At 42.4% G+C, this 23,081-nt stretch overlaps 1 protein-coding gene across 1 annotated transcript; it reads right to left on the bottom strand.

Moving 5' to 3' along the window:
* Positions 1–869: 869 nt before the first annotated feature.
* BLMH (bleomycin hydrolase) lies at positions 870–22,942 on the bottom strand. The gene is made up of 12 exons (XM_068656338.1): positions 22,791–22,942; positions 21,932–22,129; positions 21,327–21,436; positions 20,560–20,701; positions 18,203–18,291; positions 16,828–16,920; positions 12,272–12,427; positions 11,653–11,811; positions 11,489–11,556; positions 10,984–11,101; positions 8,793–8,862; positions 870–1,889 (listed from the first exon to the last, which is right to left on the bottom strand). Exons 1-12 carry the CDS (start codon positions 22,801–22,803, stop codon positions 1,738–1,740), a joined length of 1,368 nt encoding a protein of 455 aa, XP_068512439.1. The 5' UTR covers positions 22,804–22,942; the 3' UTR covers positions 870–1,737.
* Positions 22,943–23,081: the final 139 nt, after the last annotated feature.

Here is a 23,081-nt window from a genome sequence, read left to right as displayed (position 1 = left end):
CTCTTCCCACTCTAGAAGGGAAACCAAATTATAGCATCACTGCACTCCCAAAATACATTCTGAGTCTTCATCTCCAGAACAGCTTTGTTACCTTTGCTGGAAATACTGTGGAGGACAGATTCTTAAACAGCATCATTCAGGCAGAATAACACACTGCCCTGCTGCTGTTCCACACCAAATTGTTTTGCATCTAGCCAGCACTCCCACCCAATTTGAGGAGTGTTAACTGCAGCAAGTTTAATAAGCTTGGGTGACTCCTAGCTAAACCCTCATCTGTATTTAGTTTAGCAAGCAACATGCAGGCATCCTTTAGCTTGGCATTTAGTGTATGTGTATACATGTACATACATATGTATCTTACACTAGATACACAAATGTACAATTTGCTTCCATAATCATGGAACTGTCTACATCTGTAGCCCAAATGGAAGGAGTCAAACTAAGTTGTAGAGTACCACAGCCATAACAAACATGTTTGCTTGCATTTGACTTAAGCAATATTTATCTACCACCCATGGTAGCTGGCGGTGTGGTTCTATATCCTCACTTACCCTTTCAGTTGCTTATTACTAAACTCAGGACAAAACAGGACAATTATCAGGGTACATAAAGACAACCCACCGTGTTGTCACAATTTAAATCGCAGTATTAGCACTGTGCTCATCACCAAACTATTCAAGTGTCTGTAGCATGTGAGATGGTGTTTATTTTTTATTTGTTCAGTGAGATAAGCATCTGTGACTACTAGGAATATAAAGCAACATGTTTTCCTGTTCACATTCTGGCTCGCTTAGGTCTGTTTGTAGGTCACTGATCTTTCACATTCAATAGTTCTATGAGGCTCAAAAAAGAAACCAGAGCTGTACCAGTCACTTAAGAAAGTGTTTATTCAAAAGCTTCATAGCACCATCTTGTTTTTGAAAACATCCAAATAAAATGCAGCAATTTATTTTTTTTCTGTTGAGCATGACACTAACTCCACCTGTGAACATTTATGGTTGTTCTTGCTAATATAACTGAAAAATAGCGCTCCTGTACACACAGACATAGCACTGGGCCTTGATAGAGGTTATCCAGTCCCATCTCAATAATGGAAGAATAAAGACAAATGAAACTGGAAACAAAGTTATTTCCCCCCCCCCAATGCTGCTGAAAGAGAAAGCTTCCTAAGGGTAAATTAGGTAAACCGTTTCTAAGGTTCAGCAGTGTCTATTGTATGTACCCTTCAAAACTTCTTCCCTTGGCAGAAAAATTAGAAATGTGAATGTATAAAATATTTTGGGCATTCTTACGGTATATGACAGACCACAAATGGTTAATTTATAAGTATCTTGATGTATTTGTTCTAACACCTAGCTGTTAACTCTAAAGAATAGCCTTTTATGGCCATCTTGTCTAGGGAAAACACTGGTCAAAACAATTCTACTGAGTTACTATTCTGATTTTTTTTATTTAAGATTTAAGATAAAATCAAACTGCCATTGACAGCACTTGTAATATATTTCATAGTGAGTTTTTTCCTTTTCCCTTTTTAGTTTTGCAAAGTAGCCTGTCTGAGAGCTTTAATTCAGACAAATCAGTAAAGCGCTATTTCCCAAAGATCCTTAACTTACATTTCAAGAACATGGACCATGCTGAGTGCTTGGTCACATTATCATTTGGCTATGGCTTCCAACCACTCGGATTCTCTATTGCATCTACTTCTGGTTGACCATTAGGAGGCAAATTTTCTGTAGTTCACTTGGCTAAAGCCCCCATAGGGTCCCAGGCTGGCAAAACAATCGGCTCCTGCTCCATCACTGCCAAGATGTCTTCTGGTACATGCTTCTTGTCCACCACAACTTCGTACACGTACTCAGAAAACCAGTCGTCCATCATGATCAGGTAACCTGGAGATGAAAAGATTCATTACAACAGAGAACCATTACTGAGACAGTGAAGCAGTCACAAGTTGCACACATTAATAATCCATTACAAACAGGGGCTAGTCATACTTCTGTCTCTCTCAGGACTTATGTAAAAAAAAAAACAAAAAACAAATTAACATGTAGGCTAAGTAGATGCATTTCATGTGCACTGAAAAACCAAGAAACTCACTAGGAAAAACAAGCTCAAGAATAACTGTCAGTTTGACTTATCTGTTAAAATAGGCATTAGGAATACTTTAATAAATTAGAATGCCTTAAAAACAGAACATAAAACTACCTGGTTCTCTGGCTTAAAAAGTTTTCAGGATTTTGGTAAGAAAAGGGGAATTGTCCAGATGGATATCCAAGCCACTTCTTGCTTAAACCAAACTTTGCTGTTTCAATTCCTGCAGCAAAAGAAGGCAACTATCTGCTCCCCTCAATTTCAAAGGCATCTAAATCAGTTTGGCTGAACTAAGTTATCTTCCTCAATGTAATTCTTATCAAGAATTTCAGTGAACAGCATTTGAACTGGGGAAAAAGCCATGTTTTGAGTATCACAGGTTTTTACAGAAAGCTACCACTAGAAACAAACTATTCAAAGTGAACTGAAAACACAGCGGCAGGGAGAAAGAAAGCATTTAGAAGAGATGAGAAGGCTTTATGTAATAAAGTTCCTCGTGTCCTTATACAGTATCATCACAATCAAATGAAACAAGAAAATGTCCAATATGGACAATAAATGCATCTATCTACACCATCTTGTTTCTAAAGCAAGAGATCAGATAATTCCCATAAATTAAAAACCCTATCAATTGTAATCCGAGCTAGAAGCCATTTTGGAAACATTGCCAAAAGGGAGCTGCCTTGATTATTCTCTCTTCAGGATATGAGTTCTTGGGACACACAAAAACCTCTCACTCCCAAGAGCCAACAAGTAATTGCACCCTGAGAGGATAATGAACTCTGCTTCTGACATCCTGTATCTCAAAGCTTGACAGTGCTGATTAGTATCGCAGTGTCTGAACAAGAAGAAAACGGCGAGCAGAACTTCAGAACATGCAAATAAGTAAGGTCGCTCTCTGAGAAGGCCTGTGCTCGGTGTCACAATGAAAGCCATTATCAATTTCTTCATTACAAGGAGACAGACTTCGTAGGCAGCAGCACCTTGCTTTAACAGAACACCTGACTCGGAGTACGCTCCTCTGCGCATGAAGCTGGTCCACGTTTCTAACTTACCCAAAGGAAAACTTAAAATGCGGCGTTCTGAAAGTAGCAAGCTGCTGGGTAGGGAGAGGTCAGCTGAGGATGTATGGTCTGAGAATTATTACCTAACCTAGCATTTGGGAACCTGAAAATAAAGCCCTTGCAAAGTTCCTCACAGACCTCATACAAGACACTTTGTGCTCGTGCCTTAACTCCTCCTCGGGCAGCACAAGTTAGAGCCTCTCATAATGCACTCATGGGATAATATTCGTATATAAATACGACTGAGTGTAAAGTTAAATCTTTAAAATGTCTTAATGCAGAAGTGTGCAACGAAGAGACAAAAAGTCAGAAGATGAACTCAAAAGATGACTTTTCTTGTCGTACATCTCCAGCTAGCACTTCCATGCCAAAACAAACAAAGGGACCCCTATCAAGTGGCTGTGATAACGTGATTTAGTGTTCCTCTTTGAAGACCTCCTGCTTGTTTTTAGTATAGATATCTGATGGGATAAGCTGGGTTCAAACTTCAGGAATACCGTCCTGTGTCTTCAGAACAAAAGAGTAAGCAGTACAATTAAACTTGGCTGTATAGCTGACAAAGTGCCAGTAAAACACAGAAAGGAAATATTTTACTAGGAAGTGACTTTTTTACCTCAAAAAAAAAAAAAAACAAGCAATGTTTGTCAGCAGCTGTGTTCGTTCCTTAAGGAAAACCAGATTGGATTCCAAGAAACTCTTACAGCAGAGATGCATGTAATTACAAAGTATTTAGCAGAAGGCAACGCGAGGCAGTTCCCAGGGCTTCCCTTTCTCCAGGACAAGCACTACCACAAGAATTCAGCTCTGCCCACACTGCTGAGTCTGAGCATATAAGTAACTTCCTCCCAAATACCCAAACCAAGAGTCACTCGTTCCAGTCCTGTGCCATGCAAGGCCGGGGAAGCAGGGATCCTCTGGCACCTCAGACTGTGCTCACAGCAAAACACAAGGGACTCCATATGAAACACTCATTTCCTACCAAGTGTTTTTGTTTTGTGCTATGTTTTTAATGACAAAGCCTAGCTAGTCTCTGGTGTCCTGCGGGCTGTACTCAATTATCCTGTCCAATAATCCAGTAACAGAGTTGGGGCTTGCCCATATCCCCCACACCCAACAGGGCCTCAACCGGGATGCGCCAAGTGTAACATCATTCTTGGCCTTTTCTTTACTGATGTGGACACTGGTTCTCTGCACTGGACTTAGCCCAACACAGCTTCCCACCTTCTGTGGTGTAAATGCCTGAAGTAACTAGGAAAATAAAACTAACATTCACACTTTTAAGGAAAAGGTACAGCATTGAAGAGGCTTTCAGGGTAGGGCATAACTGCATTATCTGAGCATTCCCTAGGCTCCCAACCTTAGATGCTATCGCGCTGGGGAAACTTGGTGTGCTAGCTCTAAGGAACACCACGGAGCATAGAGTGGAGTGGAGACACCACGGCTAGGCTCTGTGATCAGGTGGGGCCTCGATTGTTCTTGTGCACAAAGCTGCACTTTTTGCCACCCTAAGCCAAAGACCTGTCATGTTTTGACAAATGCTGTACCCTAGTGTACTTTTTGCTCATTATAATATCATTATAATACCAAAACACACCTCCATCCCAAAAGCTACCCGCCTCCAAGGTGCGACCACCCCTCACTGAGCATGCGCCCTGAATTTCTCGGAGCCTATTACTTTAAACGGAGACGGGAAAACTTTACACCAATCATAGCTAAGATATGCTTGACTAGAGCCACTCAAGCTCCACCTAAAAGATAGAAAATAATATAAATTGGCCCAAGAGAGAGGGGATGTTAGGGAAGATACCATCGTCAGGGGAGATACCATCCCGAGGACATACAACATCCTTAGGACCTCCTGACTCCTGGGATCAGTCGACGGGCTGAGCCTCTCTTCCCCCCCCATTGGGACGCCTTTGGGTGAGATCTGAACATTTGCTTATAAATCTCTATAGAGTCTTTGATCCTTTTAACGCGTTTATTCCTAGAACCCACACCTAGAACCCACACCTAGAACCCACACCTAGAACCCACACCTAGAACCCACACCTAGAACCCACACCTAGAACCCACACCTAGAACCCACACCTAGAACCCACACCTAGAACCCACACCTAGAACCCACACCTAGAACCCACACCTAGAACCCACACCTAGAACCCACACCTAGAACCCACACCTAGAACCCACACCTAGAACCCACACCTAGAACCCACACCTAGAACCCACACCTAGAACCCACACCTAGAACCCACACCTAGAACCCACACCTAGAACCCACACCTAGAACCCACACCTAGAACCCACACCTAGAACCCACACCTAGAACCCCTGTAACACCTGTGTATTTCATGCATACTAGCTTGCTTTTGCAGATAGTCACTATCACCGGCAATCCAAAAGAACCTGATTATCTGTTGCTGTAATAAACCATACTTGATTGCATTGTGATAGCTCTCATTAATGCAACTAGGGTGAGGGTGGTTATCCGTGGTAGTTCAGTGTTCTGAATCTAACCAGACCCCCAGACGGTTAATGCATTGTTGGTGAATGTCTGAACGGACCCCCAGGTGGTTAATACGTTTTTGGTGAATGTCCGAACGGACCCGCAGTTTTGGTGAATGTCCGACTGGTTCAGTACTCTGAATCCAACCGGGCCCGTAACGGTTAATCAGCTACACCCCTTTAACGCGACACCTTCTTAACAAAGCAGATAACATAAGATAAAATTCACTGCCAGATTGACTCAATGGTATAGCAAGAAACTCAGGACCGAGTACAACAAATGCTCATCCTCCCACACCAGCTAGTACTGGACATTGAAGAGAGGGAAAAAGCAGGGCAGGAGGTGGAAGGAAAGAACCCTGTCACCTCTTCTGGTGTTTCAGAATGAAATCCCAAGGATATGTCTAATTACTTTTAGCTAAACAGTAAGTTGTTGAGCCATACTTAAAATTATTAAGGGATTCATCTCTCTGAAAAAAGCAGTCTGAACTAGAAGTCAGGCTTCTTAGTTCTGATAAGGTTTTCTGCCAAGGCACTTTTCAAGACAACTCCCTAACCAAAACAAAATATAGACAGTGAGTGAGACTTTCCAGAGACAGTGGTCTCCACCAGTGGGGGGGACAAACAAAACAGATAAGTGACAGTGACTCACCCAGGAAGTTCACACAGCTGGTGTGAATGCAACACACGCACAGAAGGTGTGGACAGGGTGTATTCAAGTCGCTCTAGAGTCCAGTTATGTTTGGAAGGAGCAACTAGCTTCCCTCAAGGAATTATTGAACTTATTCTTGAAAAGTAAATCCGTAATTGGAAAAAAAGACAATGTCTAATGCGGACAAATTGTTGCTGCAAACCAAGTAGCAGCTCAGGTTCACAAGGCTGGCAAACAAATTCAAAGTAAAGCTCAAGGACAACCAGGTATATGGATTAGTGTTATTTACAGCTCAAAGTCTGAGACACTGCACTTGTTTCATTTGTAGGTGCTGTAGATCACAGCCTATGCAGCTCCTCCAGAACATTCACTGATGCTCCTCCAGCCCAGCAATACTGGCACAGAACTGCAGCTGTTCAATCACATCTCATCAGGTACAGTTTCTAGTCCGATCTATCTACTGGAAGAGAGGGAGGTTTAAGTTGGGAATTAGAAATTCCTTTACTGAAAGGGTTGTGTGGCATTGGAACAGACTGCCCAGGGAAGCAGTTGAGTCGCCATCCCTGGAGGTCTTCAAGAAACACATAGATGTAAGATTTAGTAGCATGGTTTACTGGTGGACTTGTCAGTACTGGATTGGACCAGATGATCTTGGAGGCCTTTTCCAACATGAATGTTTCCATGATACTACATTGCAGTTTGGGAACAATAGCCAATATCCTGAAATTAAGCCCAGTTTTTATCCAGCTCTAATAAAAAACAGCTCTGAACTTGACTAAGGAACATATATGACAAGCAAACCAGAAATGTGGACAGACACCTATTAACTTCAGAAAGTTTTGAGTACTAAAAATCCATGCTGAGCAGTCGTAAAGCAAGCTGAGTACGACACTTCCTCTGTGGAAGTGTTCTTCTAACATTACCACTAGCAGTCTACCACTGCAATTCAAGTATCCAGAGCATCTCAAAATGAAGTGTTCGACAATAAAAGCACAACTAACCAAGCATTTCTATATTTTATTCTCTATATAGACTACACCAGACCAAGGGGCCACAACAAATTAAGACACTGTTCCAAGAATACCATTTTAGTTCACTACTCACATATAAGATATCAAAACTGTATAAGTAGACCACATCCTAAAACAAAGTTTTCCCAAAATAGTCTATTCCCAAAAGAAAATCCACAACATTTGGGATTAATCTGCAAGAGAAATATGCGGTCAGCAGTGACTGTTGTATTATGCCCTTGGACAAACCAAAGCCTGGCTTGGCATGCTCATCAGAGAGGTCACCACGCCACAACTACATGCACATCCAGCTTCTCTCATGAGAAAAAAGTCACAGAAGTCCTGCTGCGCTCGTTTAGGATGAGCTGACAGACTGCAGACCTCAGCAGAAGCAGACTCTCAAACTGCTGGCCCCACTCACCTAGGGCCAGGCAGGATCAGAGCTGCCCAACTTGACCAGGCAGAGCAGCATTGCTCCAGTTGTGCCCCTGCTGAGCAGGAAAGAGACTAGAAGCTATCTCCTAACCCACTGCTCGCTGTGACTCACTGTTCTGCCCACAATGCCTGTCCACGTGCCATGCCAGGCTGGCTCATCTCCCCCGCTACAGCCCTGCAGAGCTTAAAAATCCTTTGTAAAGGTACAGTAGGGCAGGCCAAGACAGTCATCAACAGGAAAGCAAGTTCATGCAGAAACCTGCCATGAGCTAACTGCACGTTAACTGTGGATTTTTTGGTTGCTAGTGCTTGTCATGCCAGAGAGGAACACTGCAAGGACGCCACAGGTCATGTTTTTACATGGCTGTAGAAAGGCTACCAGAAGTATTTTCTTGTAGACAGATGTTAGAGGTAGAACAGTCACATTGCAACTGTTCACATCACCATCTGGAACAGGCCATACTGATTTGGTAAAAGGAAATTAAAAGTAAAAGCTTGCAGTGATTGATAAGCAGTGCTTTAAAATCTAAAACGCTCAAGTTTCACGTGACTTTGGAATATTATCCAAAAAACTTTAGTGCATTTACAAGTACTGCAGTGAAGACTTTATTCTCCCTTTCATACTAGAAGGGGAAAGCATTTCTATACAGTGCACAATGAGGCGTTTCTTTAAAGTGATCCCATCTTATTTGTTACTGCCAATCATTTCTTACTTGCTGTCCCCTTTTTAAAAGATTGTTTCACATGCCTACTAGAATTCTTAGTATTTCAGAATAGAAGTACCTCAATGCTTTCAAAGCAACACTATCAGACTTCTCAGATGTGTTCTGTAGCAAAGGATGATGAGAAAAGGTTCTGCTCTCTCCCTACCACCATTGGCAAACTGCTACAAACTGCTTTTCTTTTCACAGTGATAATACCTGGCAATTTTCTTGTGATCAAGTGCAAACTGGCATACACTGCTTAGACAAACGAGCAGCTTTATACTAATAAGCTGGCTGACCTTTGATAACCTGTGATTATAAATTATTTTACCTTTATTCCCACGATCTTCACCCCAGGAGTTTTCCACTCGCCATTTTTCAAAGCAGTCTTCTTGCCCATCCTGTGACAAAGCAAGAAGATGGCTATTAGTGGTGAAGGACTGAGTGTTCATAGCAGCCAACCCTTCCAAATCTAAATCCAGCACAAGCAAACTAGAGCTCCACTCTAAAGGCTACAGACACTGAGTTTCAGACAATGGTTTCTTGCTAATGGTTGGAGAAATCATTTTCTTAACTACATGTCTATCTCTTTACATGAAGTATGAGTAAGTGTGATCAAGATGACAACCTGCAATAAATATTTAAAGAGAACAAACTGACCTAAATTCAAGTTTGGACTTAGCTGAAAGAATTTAAGGAGCCTTCCCTATCACCTATCAGTGCCCTGTGAGCCTTCTGAAATAAACGCATCACTTGCTTGATCTAGGAATCAGAAAAGGCACACAGGCAATAAAGCAACTGTAGCTTGCTTTGGAACAATATTATTAAGAACAAGTTAAATCTATCAAGTACATAAAAGCACTGGAAGCACATTCATAGGCTTGCTATGCCACAAAGCAAGCTGTTGGTAGTTTCAAAAGATTCTCAAAAAAAAAACAAAAAAAAACTGTGTCCCTTGAGGAACCAAGGAAACAAGAGCCTGGAAAACATCCTACAAATCCACTCTTAATATTTGAGTGAATGCTATTGTATCGCTTCTATTCTCACTTTAAAAATATAAGAATGTCCTTAAAATTAGATGCTCAAGAGCTACTAGACAAACCACAAATCAACTCTTGATGCTATCGGACAGAAACTGGTATAAACTTGTTTACATATATTACATTTAACCAAATAGTGCATTTAATCTGTAATTTTTTACCTTGTAAAATTTAGTACTTATTTTTTTAAATCTTCAAAGCCTTTTTATAAAGTAGTAAATCCAAGGTATTGCATTTTTACAACCATTTATCAAAGCTCCTTTAGATTAATCTCAGGTTTAATATTAGACAGCATGTTCAAACAAGGTAGAAACAAAATAAAAGTAGATTACTATCCTTCAAACAAAGAACAGTAATTTCTTAAAAAATCTTTTCATTCTAGATACATATCTAAGAAAATCAGGTCATATCTGATATTTTATGCAACTATACTTTTATGCATGCAAAAGTACAAAGTTTGAAATATAGACCGTGAACTATAGCCTCCAAGGAAGTGCTGCCCACAACTGAGGATGTACAAACACACATCCTTCAGCCACAAGTAGATAAATAGGTTTTGAACACTAGAAATATATCATAACTGAAAAGCAATGAAAACACAATCTAGTACATAAAATGCAAGTGTTAAGAGCTCAAAACACAGAACAGTAGAAAATTTTATATTGAATTGTACAAAGCAACTTAAATTCCTATGACTCAGCAGTCTCTGAAGTCCTTAAACACTGGAGCTGAAGCAAACTTAAGTTAAATGCAAGCTGTTATTTCTCAAGCCAAGGTCATGTTGGACAGGAAGAGACCACTTCAGAGAAACTCCAATAATGACAACTTCTGGAAATAACGGGAAAGATCAAAACTGCAAATAACCCTACAGTGTAAATATTCGCATGGTTCTTTTTACTTCATCTGTGCTTTGTTGCACTGCCAGGAGCAGGTTTAGCTGTGGATTCACCTCAGCCTGCTGTCTGCCATAAAGCTGCTTGGGACACCATTTTCCCCAACTGCACAAGGTTGCAAAAGGTCAAGATTGCTGCCAAGTGCCTCCTACTAGCTATTTTAACATAAGCATCATGCTGTAAAAAGGTAAATCAGACTAACTCATGCAGTGGGATTTGGTGTTAAATGCTTGCTGTTGTACTTCATTCCTTGCTTAGCAAGGTGCATCAGAATCTGCATTTAGAACCAGTTAAGATAGCTTCTATTTCTGGGACACCAGAAAATCTAACTTCCTTTCCCCACCTCCAAAAAGTTTGTGGGCAGAAGGAAATAAAACCTTTACTTGTCTTAAATTTTTGTACTGGTTAAGTATTTAGTTCTGAACACAAGGCAAATAACAGTAAGTACAGACAACCTAGGTGTTGTAGCACACATGCTGAGCTCTAGAACAGCTTATACACTGTGAATGAGCACAGAACATATAGACAGGCTGCCAGAATATTCAAATACATCTGTTCAAACATCACAGTTTCAGGACAGAGACCCTACCTTCTCCGAGACAGCTGTCAGGACCATGGCATGGGTCATCATTGATTCTCCAAAGATCAGTCGTTCTGCCTTGTTCATGTTCTTGACAGAGACGCCAAACACCAGCTCATGATTGAATCTGTTAAAAAGCCACATACACTGTATCAAAAAAGGATACAGGGAGGATTCTCACTAACAAACCAGAGAATCAGTAGACTTCCCTGTATTAGGAACCAGGGCACAGGCCTACAAGTTCTGCAATTACAGTGTAAATAAAAGCAGAAGACCCATCTCTTTAGGAGTTTCTCTCACCAGATACTAGACAATCAAATGGGTACAGATATGTAACAGTCCTTTAAAGATTTGCTACAAGTGATTAAGATTTTAGCTAAGAAGTGAAAAAGTATTTCTGTTGCTCAAATGCTTTTGTTTACATAAGTGTATGTACAAATTAGTTTAAGCAGCCAAAGCTTGCTTTGTGTCCTAAGTATTCAAAGTGGCAATCTGTTTTAATTTTTTTACTTACATATTCATGTCGTTGATTCCCAGCTTGCCATAGAAGTGCTTTGCAACATCACAGCCAAACCACACAGCCTACAAATAGAAGGAAGTCATGTCTAGGCCATATCCCAATGAGTTTTATGTTACAAGAGTTACACCATATCATCCATGAAAAGAAGCCAAACAAACCTCGCCATCCTTAATAGATGCTGCAGCCAGTTTTTTCAAGACATCAATAGGCTGGTTGTTATAGAGTGTTTTCCTCCCTCCTACCATGTTGCCCAGGTACTCCACTGTGTACAGCTTGTTGTATGGGTTCTGAGGTCGAGGATCATTCACTAGACAAATCTGCCAACGAACAAGACATCATAAATTAAGGTGCAACTGAAATCTGGGTGGATTTCAGACAATTGCTTTTGTCCAATCTAGCTGTCTGTCCCATAGCAGAGAAGCAGCTTGGCTGAAGTACTGGTTTCATTTTTTTAGTTTTACCAGTACACTTCCAATTGTAGCACAGAAGTTTTACATGTTATTCCTTTCCTCTAATGGCTGTCTCACAGCTTTTATGACTGATTTGATCATTGCATATTATTAAAAATCACTGAAGTGCAATGCAAGGCCACGACTAATTGAAGAGCACAGCACAAACAGGAAATTGGGACATAAACACAGGGCCACCTGACTTGTACCCATCCCACACAGTGCAGTTACAGGTGTGGACAGGACACTTGCAACAGGGGAAAATAAGCTGGGGGAGGCTTAAAAGCAAGAAGGTCTTTGGAAGCCACTGCCTCTCTGCATCCCCAACCTTGTCCTCCATGTTGAAGTACGGCTTCACGTGCTCGTTGTAGAATTCCACTGGTGTCACAGGACCGTACTTGTGGTAGTTCTTCTCCTTATCCCGGAACTCCCAGCAGAAGGTCTCCGGAGGGTTGCCCAGGCAAGTACTCACTATTCGGAACACCTGGCCAGAGAAGCAAACAGCTGTGAACTTGCCAAAACACGCAGGTCTGCCCCTCCTACCACAAAAATGCCATTGATTTAGTTCTCCACATGAAAATCAACCAGAGAAATGCAATCTTAACGTTCACCTTGGAAGCATGTGAATCAATGTACACACATTTACAGTTTTGTAGCAAAAATGTTGCAACAGTGAAGAATCTGTCTGAAATGCCACAGGAAACCAGCAGAAGCTTGAACATCTGAATCCCAGGCTATTCTAGGAATGCAGCAGCCAAAAAGGAAAAGCCAATACACTGCCCAGTCTTGTTCCAATATTTTCAATAATTCTGAATCTTCTATATCAAGAAAATCTTCCAGCACAGGAGGAATATTGCCAATCTGATTATAAAAAGCTTTAACAGTCAGCATTACCTGTTTTAGTAGGTGATTTGCCCCACACAGAGAGACAAATGAGATCTTCCAACACACGTTCTATGTGAAACACAGATTTTTCCCAGTGTTTCCCATACTAATCCCTTTTTCCCTGTAATGATGATTTGGATTTCAGCGATGGGCCTTTGCCTCTCTCCGAAATCCTAGAATAATCTTCTCATCTGTTTTAATACATTTAACAATGCCTCCATTTAGGGTTAAGATGGCAGATTATGTAATTTAACTGAAGATCCACATCCCATGACTGACATCCTCTGCAGATGACAGCTTTCTATTGAGTCTCTTTACCACAAGAAATTGAAGATTAAGTCAACCTCCCTATAAATCAGACTATAAAAGAGTACTTAATCTATACTGTATTTTCTCACAGGGCTTATAAAACGTGCTATCTTGTAGGCAGTAACCAGATGACTGTCTTTAGGGATATTTAGCAGGATCTGTCACAGCATATATGGGGACAGAAAGAATTCAATCATTGAAACAAGTTTTAAACTGATTTACTCCAGCTGAAACTACTTTACTTCAGCTCTGCCTGTCCATATCTTCAGTACAATACTTCCTTGCAAAGAACCGACAGTTTTAAAATAAGAGAAGGGGGAATCAAATCTAAACTGCACCTTCTGCACTAGGATCCAATGCCTATGGTTTGTGCCCGCTATCCTAGGCTGTCAGCCTTCATGTCACTCTCACCAGCTTTCACAGGAGTGGAGACAATGGAGACAATACATTTCCAGGGCTGACTTGCTCTTTATGGAGCCAGCTGAGCTGATTTATAAGATCCCAAGGTACCACAGGAAATAGTTGTTAATTAACAAAGCTAGACAGCCTCCATAACCACACACACTTTTTTTTTAAAACAAACAAAAAAAAAAACATAGAACGGGGATTTACTTTCTTTAAACTCAAAAACAACAACTCAGGCTTTAACAGCACTTATGGGCTGGCTCATTAAGTGCTTGTAAATTAGGAGTTGTGTGCAGTTTCACACACTAAGAATAACCCCAATTCTTAATAGGTTTTCCGCCCTTTTTCATTGTGTTCTGAAGATGAGTAGAGAAAAATGTTTGGAGACATCTATGGGGTTTCTGTGTTTTAAGCTGTTTGTGCTCATGGCAAAATGCGTGCACTGCTCATGCTAAGTAACATTCGCTATTTGGCTGTGTACAAGATGCAAATAAAGGTGTTGCTGCTCCAAGCAGCTTAATGAAAACAAATGAATAGATTAATTACAGGTTGAAACTAAGGTGTGGGCTTATGTTTTTACCGGAGGAACTCACCTTTATTTACCAATAAATATGTTAAGGAGCAAATTTAAATCCCTAAACTACTCTAAATATTTATGTTGCACCCTGCACAAAAGGTAGCATTTGCTGTGGATACACCCACATTGCCTCAGATAACCTCAGCTCTCACCGCTTGGGGTTATGAAAGCCAAGCAAGAAAAATGCCTGAAAGGAAAGAAACAAGCAAGCAAGCTCCAGCCAGAGGAAGGAAAGTGATGGAGACAGAAGTCCCAAGTTAACAGAGGCAGTTAACGGCGAATGACCTCCCTTGATTGTTTTTTCCACCACACCCTTCATAGGCCAACCCTTATTATCAAAAAAGCTTCCTCCACTAATGCCCATAGGAGAGGCATTTAAACTAAAAGGTGACTAGTATCACTCTGGCAACGACTGGAACCAAGATAAGGCAAAGATGTAGTGGATTGTGCTAAAAAACAAAACGAGCAAGGAGAGGAAAAGGACGCTCCCGATAAGAGCCTACAAAGGAAAACGGTGAAGGAAGAAAGTCAATCACATGCACTGCACTGATTTCAACTTCTGACCTGTTGTGCTCTAGTTTGATAAGGAGAATGTTTAAACAGTTCTGGAGTGAATATTTAATCCCACGTTCCAGTGCAGCTGCCCTGTTTTAGCTAGAGCACCGCCTCCCAGCATAAGTGAGCTAAGACTTGATATGCAAATAAAACTTCACAGAACAAAGGCAAATTGTTTTGCCACTTATGAAAAGAGATTAACAGCCACTTACATGTAACAACATGAAATAGAAGTCGTCTTACGTATCAAACTAAGTGTTCCTAAAAGACACAGGTGCAGTGCACATTCCAGATACAGCGTTTATTTTAAGTAAAACCACTTAAGTTGCAAAACACTCTTACTACTGCAAGAGGAAGTGCTCTGTTAACCACAGAGAACTAAGCATAACCTTTTTCAGAAAAAAAAATACAACTAGTTTAATGAGCCTCTAATGATAGTTCCAGGACCCTTTATCAAAGGGCAAGAGGCTCTAAACAAATAAAGTGACATTCTACAGTGAACTCTATGTCATCGCCCTCAAAAAAAGAACATTGCCAGCCCTGGGAAGCTTGATAGCTTGCTGTAAAATTCTCCAAGGGCTTTTGAACACACACTTTGGACAGAAGTTACATTACTCACTTTTGGACTAGCTGCTGATTTGCAACATACTGAAGGGCAGGCTCAAAAAGCAGAACTATTATTGATCTTTGGGTATGCATTTCATAATATATTTTAGTCTCAATAACATAACCCAAGGAACATCTACAAATTGCCTTTTTAATTAGATAAAAGCTACAGGTCTTCAAGTGAACACATTAATCAATACTTGTATATTAATGAAACTGCTTAAATCTTTGCAGAAATGTCCCAAGTAGGTTCTGCCTAATCTCAATGTTTATTTGGTTGCAAAAAAAAAAAAAAAGACATGAAGATACTTGATTTCTTGAGACATCGAAGGACAGACATTAAAACCATTGGGTCGCTTTGCATTATGCTTGAGAAACAAGTGAAAAAAACTTTACATGTATGCACCTGGCTAAAAAAATTCAAACCAGCACACCCTCCTGAGCTTTTAAAGCTAACTTTTGCTATTTAAACCTCAATTACAAGAACCGTAGAATAAGAACAAGTGCCACTGCCATGTTCAGTGAACAGATGGAAGGCCAGCCGCTACACAAACACCACTTCCACAGACTTACTGATGGATTTGAGTTAATTCACACAGCCAAAACCAGATGCTGTGGTTCATTCCTCTGCTGCTCCCCAGTATCAAATCACAGCTGGATTCAGCCTGGCCTTCAGCTTACATCTTTCCCACAATGCAGAGCACTGACTTTTGTTGTTCTTTCCTGCTCTCTTGTGGGGAATTTCTGCAACAACACTCATGCTGTAGGAATCTACACTCAAAACCATCAAAATGCAGTTATAAACGCTAGGAAAGAGGCGAGTTGAAAAAAGCTCGATAGGTCACTATGTTGATCTCCATGCTGCCCCCCTATTCCCCCCCTTTTTTCTTTTTTTTTTTTTTTAAACAGAAATGCATAGATCTCAGTTAAGTTCTGGAATATTTGTTTGGAAGTGCACTCATAGCTGTAACAGCACTGGTATCACTCCAGTGTTGTGTCTGTTGCTGCACAGTGCTGGCACAGCATCAGGACTCCTTTCAAGCCCCCAAGAGCCAGCAGGCTGGGGGTGGGCAAGTGATGGGGAGGGGACATTGCCGGGGCAGCTGACCTAACCCAACCAAAGGAATATTCCATAACACCTGATGTCACACTCAGCAATAAAAAGGAGGGCTCTCATGAGGGAGGGGGCTGTGCTTCCTGAACAACCACTATACATTTTCAGGCCCTGCTTCCCAGGACATGGCCAAACATCGCTCGTTGATGGGAAGTAGAGAATATTTTTTTTCCCTTCTCTCTGCACTTCCGTGTGGCCTTATTGTTTCTTTTTACCCCCATTGCCTTTCCCTTTAATTAAACCGTTCTCATCTCAAATCTTGAGCTCTCTGTGTTGTATTTTCTCCCCCTTTCTCTTTGAGGAGAGGGGGGGAGTGAGAGAGCGGTTGTGATGGAGCTCAGCTGCCCACTCAAGTAAAACCACCACAAACAGGAGTGAGCATAAAAACTTTCATTCTAGTTTCCCATTCCAAAAATACTAGCACCACATTTACCTCTTCTATCATAGTGTCCATTGCAGCACAAAGTTCTTCCTTAATTGTTCCACTCGCCACCATGTTTCTCAGCCGCAAACAGTACTCTCTCATCTGTTTAAGGAGAAAGCCATTTTAAGATTATGAAAGGTGCTGCCTCATCAGTCTTCAGGACTTATCTGGTTGTTACAGGCACCCATTTTACTCTTTCTAACACGTTTTCAAAATGAAGAGAAAATCCATTTCAGAAAGCCTTGTCAGATAGCGATTCTTTAAAATCAAGCTAATTGTTTAAAAGTAAAAGATCAGCAAAAAACCGCAAATACTTGCGACTCAATTGCCGTTTTCCAACTCCTGATTTGAAGCTTACAGCCATTAGCTTTTCTTAAGGCTTGGTTTCTCTGTTCCCTAATATAACTCAAGCTGCAACATCCATACGCATTACCACCTCTGTGACTCACGCACATATAGTATCTCCATACTATAAAATTTATTTTGCAATTCTAATGCATAATTGATCTCTTGGTTGATAAAAATAATGGAGCATTTCCCCACTGCATGCAGAATTGCAGCAGGAAGAGTACATGCCTCCCATTACTGTCACCATCCATAAGGCTGAGCAGCAGTGAGTGGGGCTCCCTCAAGACCAGCTGGCTTGCAATGTTCAAGACAAGAATAACATTAACACCACTGTAATGTCTAAGCTCATTTCAACACATTTTACATTTTTTATATGTACTTCAAAGGGCAATCTTCTCTGAGCACAGACCATATGAACTGGAAAAAAATCAAAGCCTGCTGTAAAAAAAAAATAAATTGCCTTTTTAATCTAACAGCCTACACTAGCATCTTCCCAGATAAATTCACTTTTGTAGTTCAGAGCACAAGTTTACACCTTCCTTCAGATACAGCTGCACACCTCCATACTGCAAGCTGACTTTTAAGACTTAGTGTTTCTAAAATATGTATTTTTGATCTTTAACACCAGATTTGGCAGCAATATTAAGACACACAGGCATACTGGTAGGTGAACACTGAGGGGGCAGGAGAATCACCTACGTGCCAAGTGCTAGCTCTCCAGAAATATACTTAATCAGCCGCAAATCAAGAATCAACTTTTCAGATGTTTGAGGATTGGGAGCAATTGCTACTAAAACTATGGTGCATTTTCAAGCTACTGAGGCCTGCCAATGGCTATCTTCCATGAACGCAGTTTCCTGCTCCATATTTCAAGATTGATCTCATTCCCTTGCTATGATTTTAAGCTGTCTTTCAAACAAAAAAAAATTTGCTGAGATGCAATTGGTACTTCACTCAAAAAAATGCTGGAATACCTGGAGCAGGGTCATTTCCATCCCCTCTCCTTCTTTAATTGCAAGATCTAAACCAATTTTACCTTATGATTCAAGATTTCATTCATCCTTCTAGTAGCCTCTGTAGTATGAGACTCTGGGAAGTATTTCTTGGGAACCACACCATACTTTTCTAGAAGAAAGCAATACAGGTATATGTTAACAACTGTCTTTTCGCCACAACAGAACTAGTGTTTCTGCTCATGCACACATAAAAACTACATAGTGTTCTGTGCAGACTTTATAAGAGAAAAGTCTCGTTTAAAGGTTACGAGTACTCAAAGTTTACGTCTTCCCTTGACAGCATCCTGACCTCCGATCTGCATTCCATGCAGGTCCCAAGAGGTGGAATCCCTGAGTGGCCTCGTATCATTTCATCTGACACTTTAAAAGGCTCTAAACTAGTGGTTTGTTTGTTTGTTTTTAAGATCTTTTTTAACAGGAAGAAAGCTTACTTGAAAATTAGCTTCCAGAAATGTCTTCCAGAAAGACTGGGCCTCTTATGAATAATCCCACGTATTTGGTCTAAGGTTAAGTGACTAACTTCCCAGTTTCCTTTCCTCCTGAACATTTATAAAACATCAACAACAGCTCAGTTATTTCCTACACCATGGTACTAAGGATCACACCATGCAAGCTCTGGATATAACAGCAGCATCCAGAAGTTTTCTCTGGTTTGTTTAAACATTTGTGAGTACTTGTAATGACTGAATGGGGAAAAAAGTAACCTCCAGGCTTCAAATAAACAAGTTCCTTTTGTGATTCTAAACTTGCATTATTAGCTTGTGGCTTTACAAGGTGTCGCAATGTTTCACCATACAAATGAAAGCAAATGCTAGTCTAATTCAAACACTAAACATCCCCTTAATTATTGCTAAGGACGATCCTACCTAAACTGGATCTTTGTAAGACCAGCACTGCCACATTCCACATAATTTCCCTCTGACTGATCTTTGTATCAGCTTTCTTCAGGCTGCAACTCTGAAAGCCCTTCTACTTCTGCCTTGTAGACACACCCTGGTCTAACAAGGTTTCTTCTTTACCAGGTACACTGAATTGTAAATATGGATATAAACAAAGGCAACATGTCAAATTATAACTGAAATAACAGGGGACTGAAACACGTTTAGTAAACAGACGATCTGGGTTATCTAATTACTTCTGCTGATTTTCTGAGCTTCTATCAGCAGCAATACGCAAAAATGAAGATCCCAGAAAAGATTTAAGCATAATATTTAAAAGATAACGTGAAAAAGATCATTGATTAAAAAAGGAAATGGCTAACAGCGCTGTTTTTAGCAAGCTTCCAGGTCTCACTCTGATTCTTCTTACTCTGAGAGCTTACAGTAATCTTAAAGATCAATCACCAGGCTATGCTGCTAGTTTTTCCTTTTCCTATCTGAGTATTAAGGAGATGGGACAAGAAAACCCATGCCTGTGAAAGTTCATATCCTTTTTTCCTACGTTAGTAACATGAAGGTGATTATTACCTGAAAGGAAGTGTTATTAGGAAACATGTTAGCTGCTTTTTGATGTGGTATGTTAGAAACTTAAAGAAAGCAAAGCTGGAAATCAATAACAAAGTCCAGAAGAGCTTACACAACTCTTCAGACCTCATTGTAATCTGCAATGTTTTCCATTAAACATTAGCAGAATGCTCCGAGAGACTACAGTACTGAACTTTCAGGCACAGAAAAGTAAAAGACCAAATGAACTTTACATTTGGAGCTATGTTATTACTCCTCACAATGCATAAACCTGCTCAGTCCGTATGGATAGCCACGTAGTTTTGGCATGGCTAACAACATTATCACAGCTCAGCTCAAACCGTGGTCACAGGGCAGTTTAGGCAAAGCAATCCAAAGTGAGTACATGCATCTAAAGCAGGTGTCTGAAGTTTTTCTTGGTTGAATATTTAGCAGAGCATTGCTTTAATGATGGCAAAAGTTAAGGAAAGCAAAAGGCAGTTAATTATTTGCCCTAAGCAAGATTATCATCGTTTCAGCTTTATCATTTGTTCAGATCATCAATTCTGTTTCTTACTGAGTGCAAACTGACAGCTGCCTGCGTGCAGACTTGATGCTAAAAAGAATGTGTTTTGAGAGAACGAGAAATACAGCCAGGTAACTAAGAATGACAACACACGTGTTTTAAGGTAACTACACAACCACTTCACTGCAGATTTTGTTGTATCACAGACGTTTCAAACCAGTTTTTGAAAGGTAAGAGTGAAAAGTAAACTCAAACCTCTGTTTGAGGTCTTCTGTGGTGCCAGCTACTATTTGACCTAGGTGATCCTAGTTTTAAACACTGCAGAACCAATCCAAAATTGTGTTTTCACTCCTTATCTCCCAAACCAGTGTACAATTTAGGAAGTGCTTCCAGCAACCAATTCCCTTACCTATAATGTTAACCAACATATCCCACTGTCCACCATCGTTTGTGGGGTTAGAGAGCAGGAACTGTACCAGTCTTCCTTCTACAGGCTCCTTTTTCTGAGCTGTTTCCACAAAGGCATTTAAATAGTAGTAACAGCGTTCGACCTGGAAGGAACAGACAGGATAAATGTCTAAGTGTGATGTATGCATGAATACACTCCCATATAGTCCTTTCTTTGGAAGCCTGCACATCCACTAACACTCTCATTTTCCCCACAGTATTCCTATAAGCTTATTCTTGTTACAGACCAAGTATTTACAAGTGAGTGAGTACAGAGCTTGAGGGTGGAAAAAACAGGAAATGTGAAAGAGAAGTTATGTAACGAAGCCTGGCCCAAACCAGCACTCGATTTTCTCAATTTCCCTTAGGGAAGAAAGCAAAGACACAGCTCCCAGATCAGCAGATCACAAGCACTACTGAAAGACCTCTCAACAGAAAATTACAGTTATGTTTCCTGCTGGGCCTCCTGCAAATACCTTTGGGAATACTCAAAGTCTCTCTCGAGTGTTTTTTACTTTTCCAGACCGTTAATATCTTCACAGCTTCCTTTGCAATCTGGAAGTCCCATTTTGTGCTATCTTAATTTAAAACATACATTTAAGGAACTTCTGGTGTTTCCTATCACGCATGTTTTCCATTTAAGACAGTCCAACCTAGAAGAAATTCCATCCCAATGCTAAGACCAGTTGCAGACGCAGTGCTAGCAGTCTGTGAGCTGTCCTACCGTACCTTATCCCAGAAAAAGAGGTACGACTGGCTGAATTCAAACTCTTCAATGTTGTACTTTTTCATGAAGGGAAGACGCATTGCATTGAGGCAGGAGAAGATCCAACATCTCCCTGAGATCAAAGGAACAAGAATTAAACCAGAATGCTTGTACTCAAATCCACACAAGGTCTCCAAACACCAGATTCATGATAACATCCCTTCCGAAACCTTTGGCCCACCGTCCTGGCTGGCACTGTAAAATACTGAATAATGACAGCTCAGGAACCTTGAAGCACACAGGTAGGTCTCAACTGCTTCATTCTTATCCTTTACAGAAGGCAAATACTGGAGGTGTGAAGACAGTTACCAACTCAAGGATGCTGTGAGGATTCAGTTTCAGCTCTCAGAAGACTTTTGAACAGATGTTAGCAGAACACAGTGGCAACAGAAGCCAGGTAAGGCTGAAAACCCTTCTACTGTACTGCTACAAGTTAACTGCCTTGTGTCAAACCACTACAAGCCATCCCCAGCAGGCACAAGCCTGAAGACCCTGAAGACCCCCCCCCTTGCTCTACAACCCCCGGGAACACCTCCCACAAGCCCCGATCCCCCCCAACAACTCTTACCGGAGTTCTTCTGGTTGGTGACAGGCTTGCCCTCGGCGGGCAGGGCGTGCTGGAAGACCTGCACGGTGTCCTGCACCACCTGGCGCTGCAGGCACACCTCCAGCGGATCGCTGCACGTCGCCACATTCTGGGCCAGCAGGAAACGGGGCTCGGCCCGCAGCCGGCGGCTGAAGGCAGCGGCCTTCTCTGGGCTCAGCCCTGAGGGACGGGGAGCGGCCGTCAGCCGGGGGGGGCCGGGACCCAAAGGACCCCCCCTGGGGCCTGTCCTTCACTGGGACCCCCTTCAGGACCCTCCCCCCTCACCGGGACCCCCTCCAGGGCCCCCCCTTACCAGAATCCTCTTCAGAGCCCCCCTCTTCACCGGGACCCCCTTCAAGGCCCCCCCCTCCCCACTGGGACTCCCTTCAGGGCCCCCCCCTTCACCGGGACCCCCTTAAAGGCCCCCCCCCCTTCACCGGGACCCTCTTTAGGGCCCCCCCTCCTCATCGGGGCCCCCCCTCCCTCACCGTGACCCCCTCCAGGGCCCCCCCCCACTCACCGGGACACCCTCCAAGGCCCCCCCCTCACCAGGACCCCCTTTAGTGACCCTTCCCCCCCCCCCCGGGACTCCCCCTCACCCCCCCTCTCCTCCCAGCCCCCCCCTTCAGGACCCGTTACCCCGGAACCCACCCCCTCAGCCCCCCCTCACCTCCCCGTTGCTATGGCAACCGCTCCCCCTCCCTCCCAGATCCCCCCCCCTCACCCCGTTACCCCGATAACGCCCCCCCCCACAACCCCCCCAGCCCCGTTGCCCCGGTAACCACCCCCCCTCCCCCCTCCCATCCCCGTTGCCCCGGTAACGGCTCCCCCCGCCCCTCACCGCGGGCGTTCATGGCGCGGGTCGGGGGGCTCCGCACACACGGCCGGGGCCCCGCAGCGGGTCGCGCGGCCGGGCGGAAGCGGCTTTTATAGCCCCGGCACCGGAAGCAGGAAGCGGGGCCTTGAGGGGAGTGGGGGGGCGGTGAGAACGGCGGCCGCCGAGGGACAAACTTGTGCCGGGCCGCGCGCGGTGTCCCTGAGGGCGCCTCCCCCCCCCCCCATCCACCCCCCTTTCCCCGACCTCCCTCCTCCCTGCAGCCTTCCAGAATGTTCTGAGGGGGGGAGAGGACAC

Source organism: Anas acuta, chromosome 19 (genome assembly GCF_963932015.1).
Source record: "Anas acuta chromosome 19, bAnaAcu1.1, whole genome shotgun sequence".
NCBI lineage: Eukaryota > Metazoa > Chordata > Aves > Anseriformes > Anatidae > Anas > Anas acuta.
Note: the sequence above shows the minus strand (reverse complement) of the source record. Positions and strands in the feature narration are given on the sequence as shown.

Coding starts and splice junctions, on each gene's coding strand:
- BLMH (XM_068656338.1), bottom strand. Junction 20,702..21,326: donor ACCTCTTTTTCTGGGATAAG/GTACGGTAGGAC, acceptor TGTTCCTTCCAG/GTCGAACGCTGTTACTACTA. Junction 8,863..10,983: donor TGACAGCTGTCTCGGAGAAG/GTAGGGTCTCTG, acceptor GCTTTGTCACAG/GATGGGCAAGAAGACTGCTT.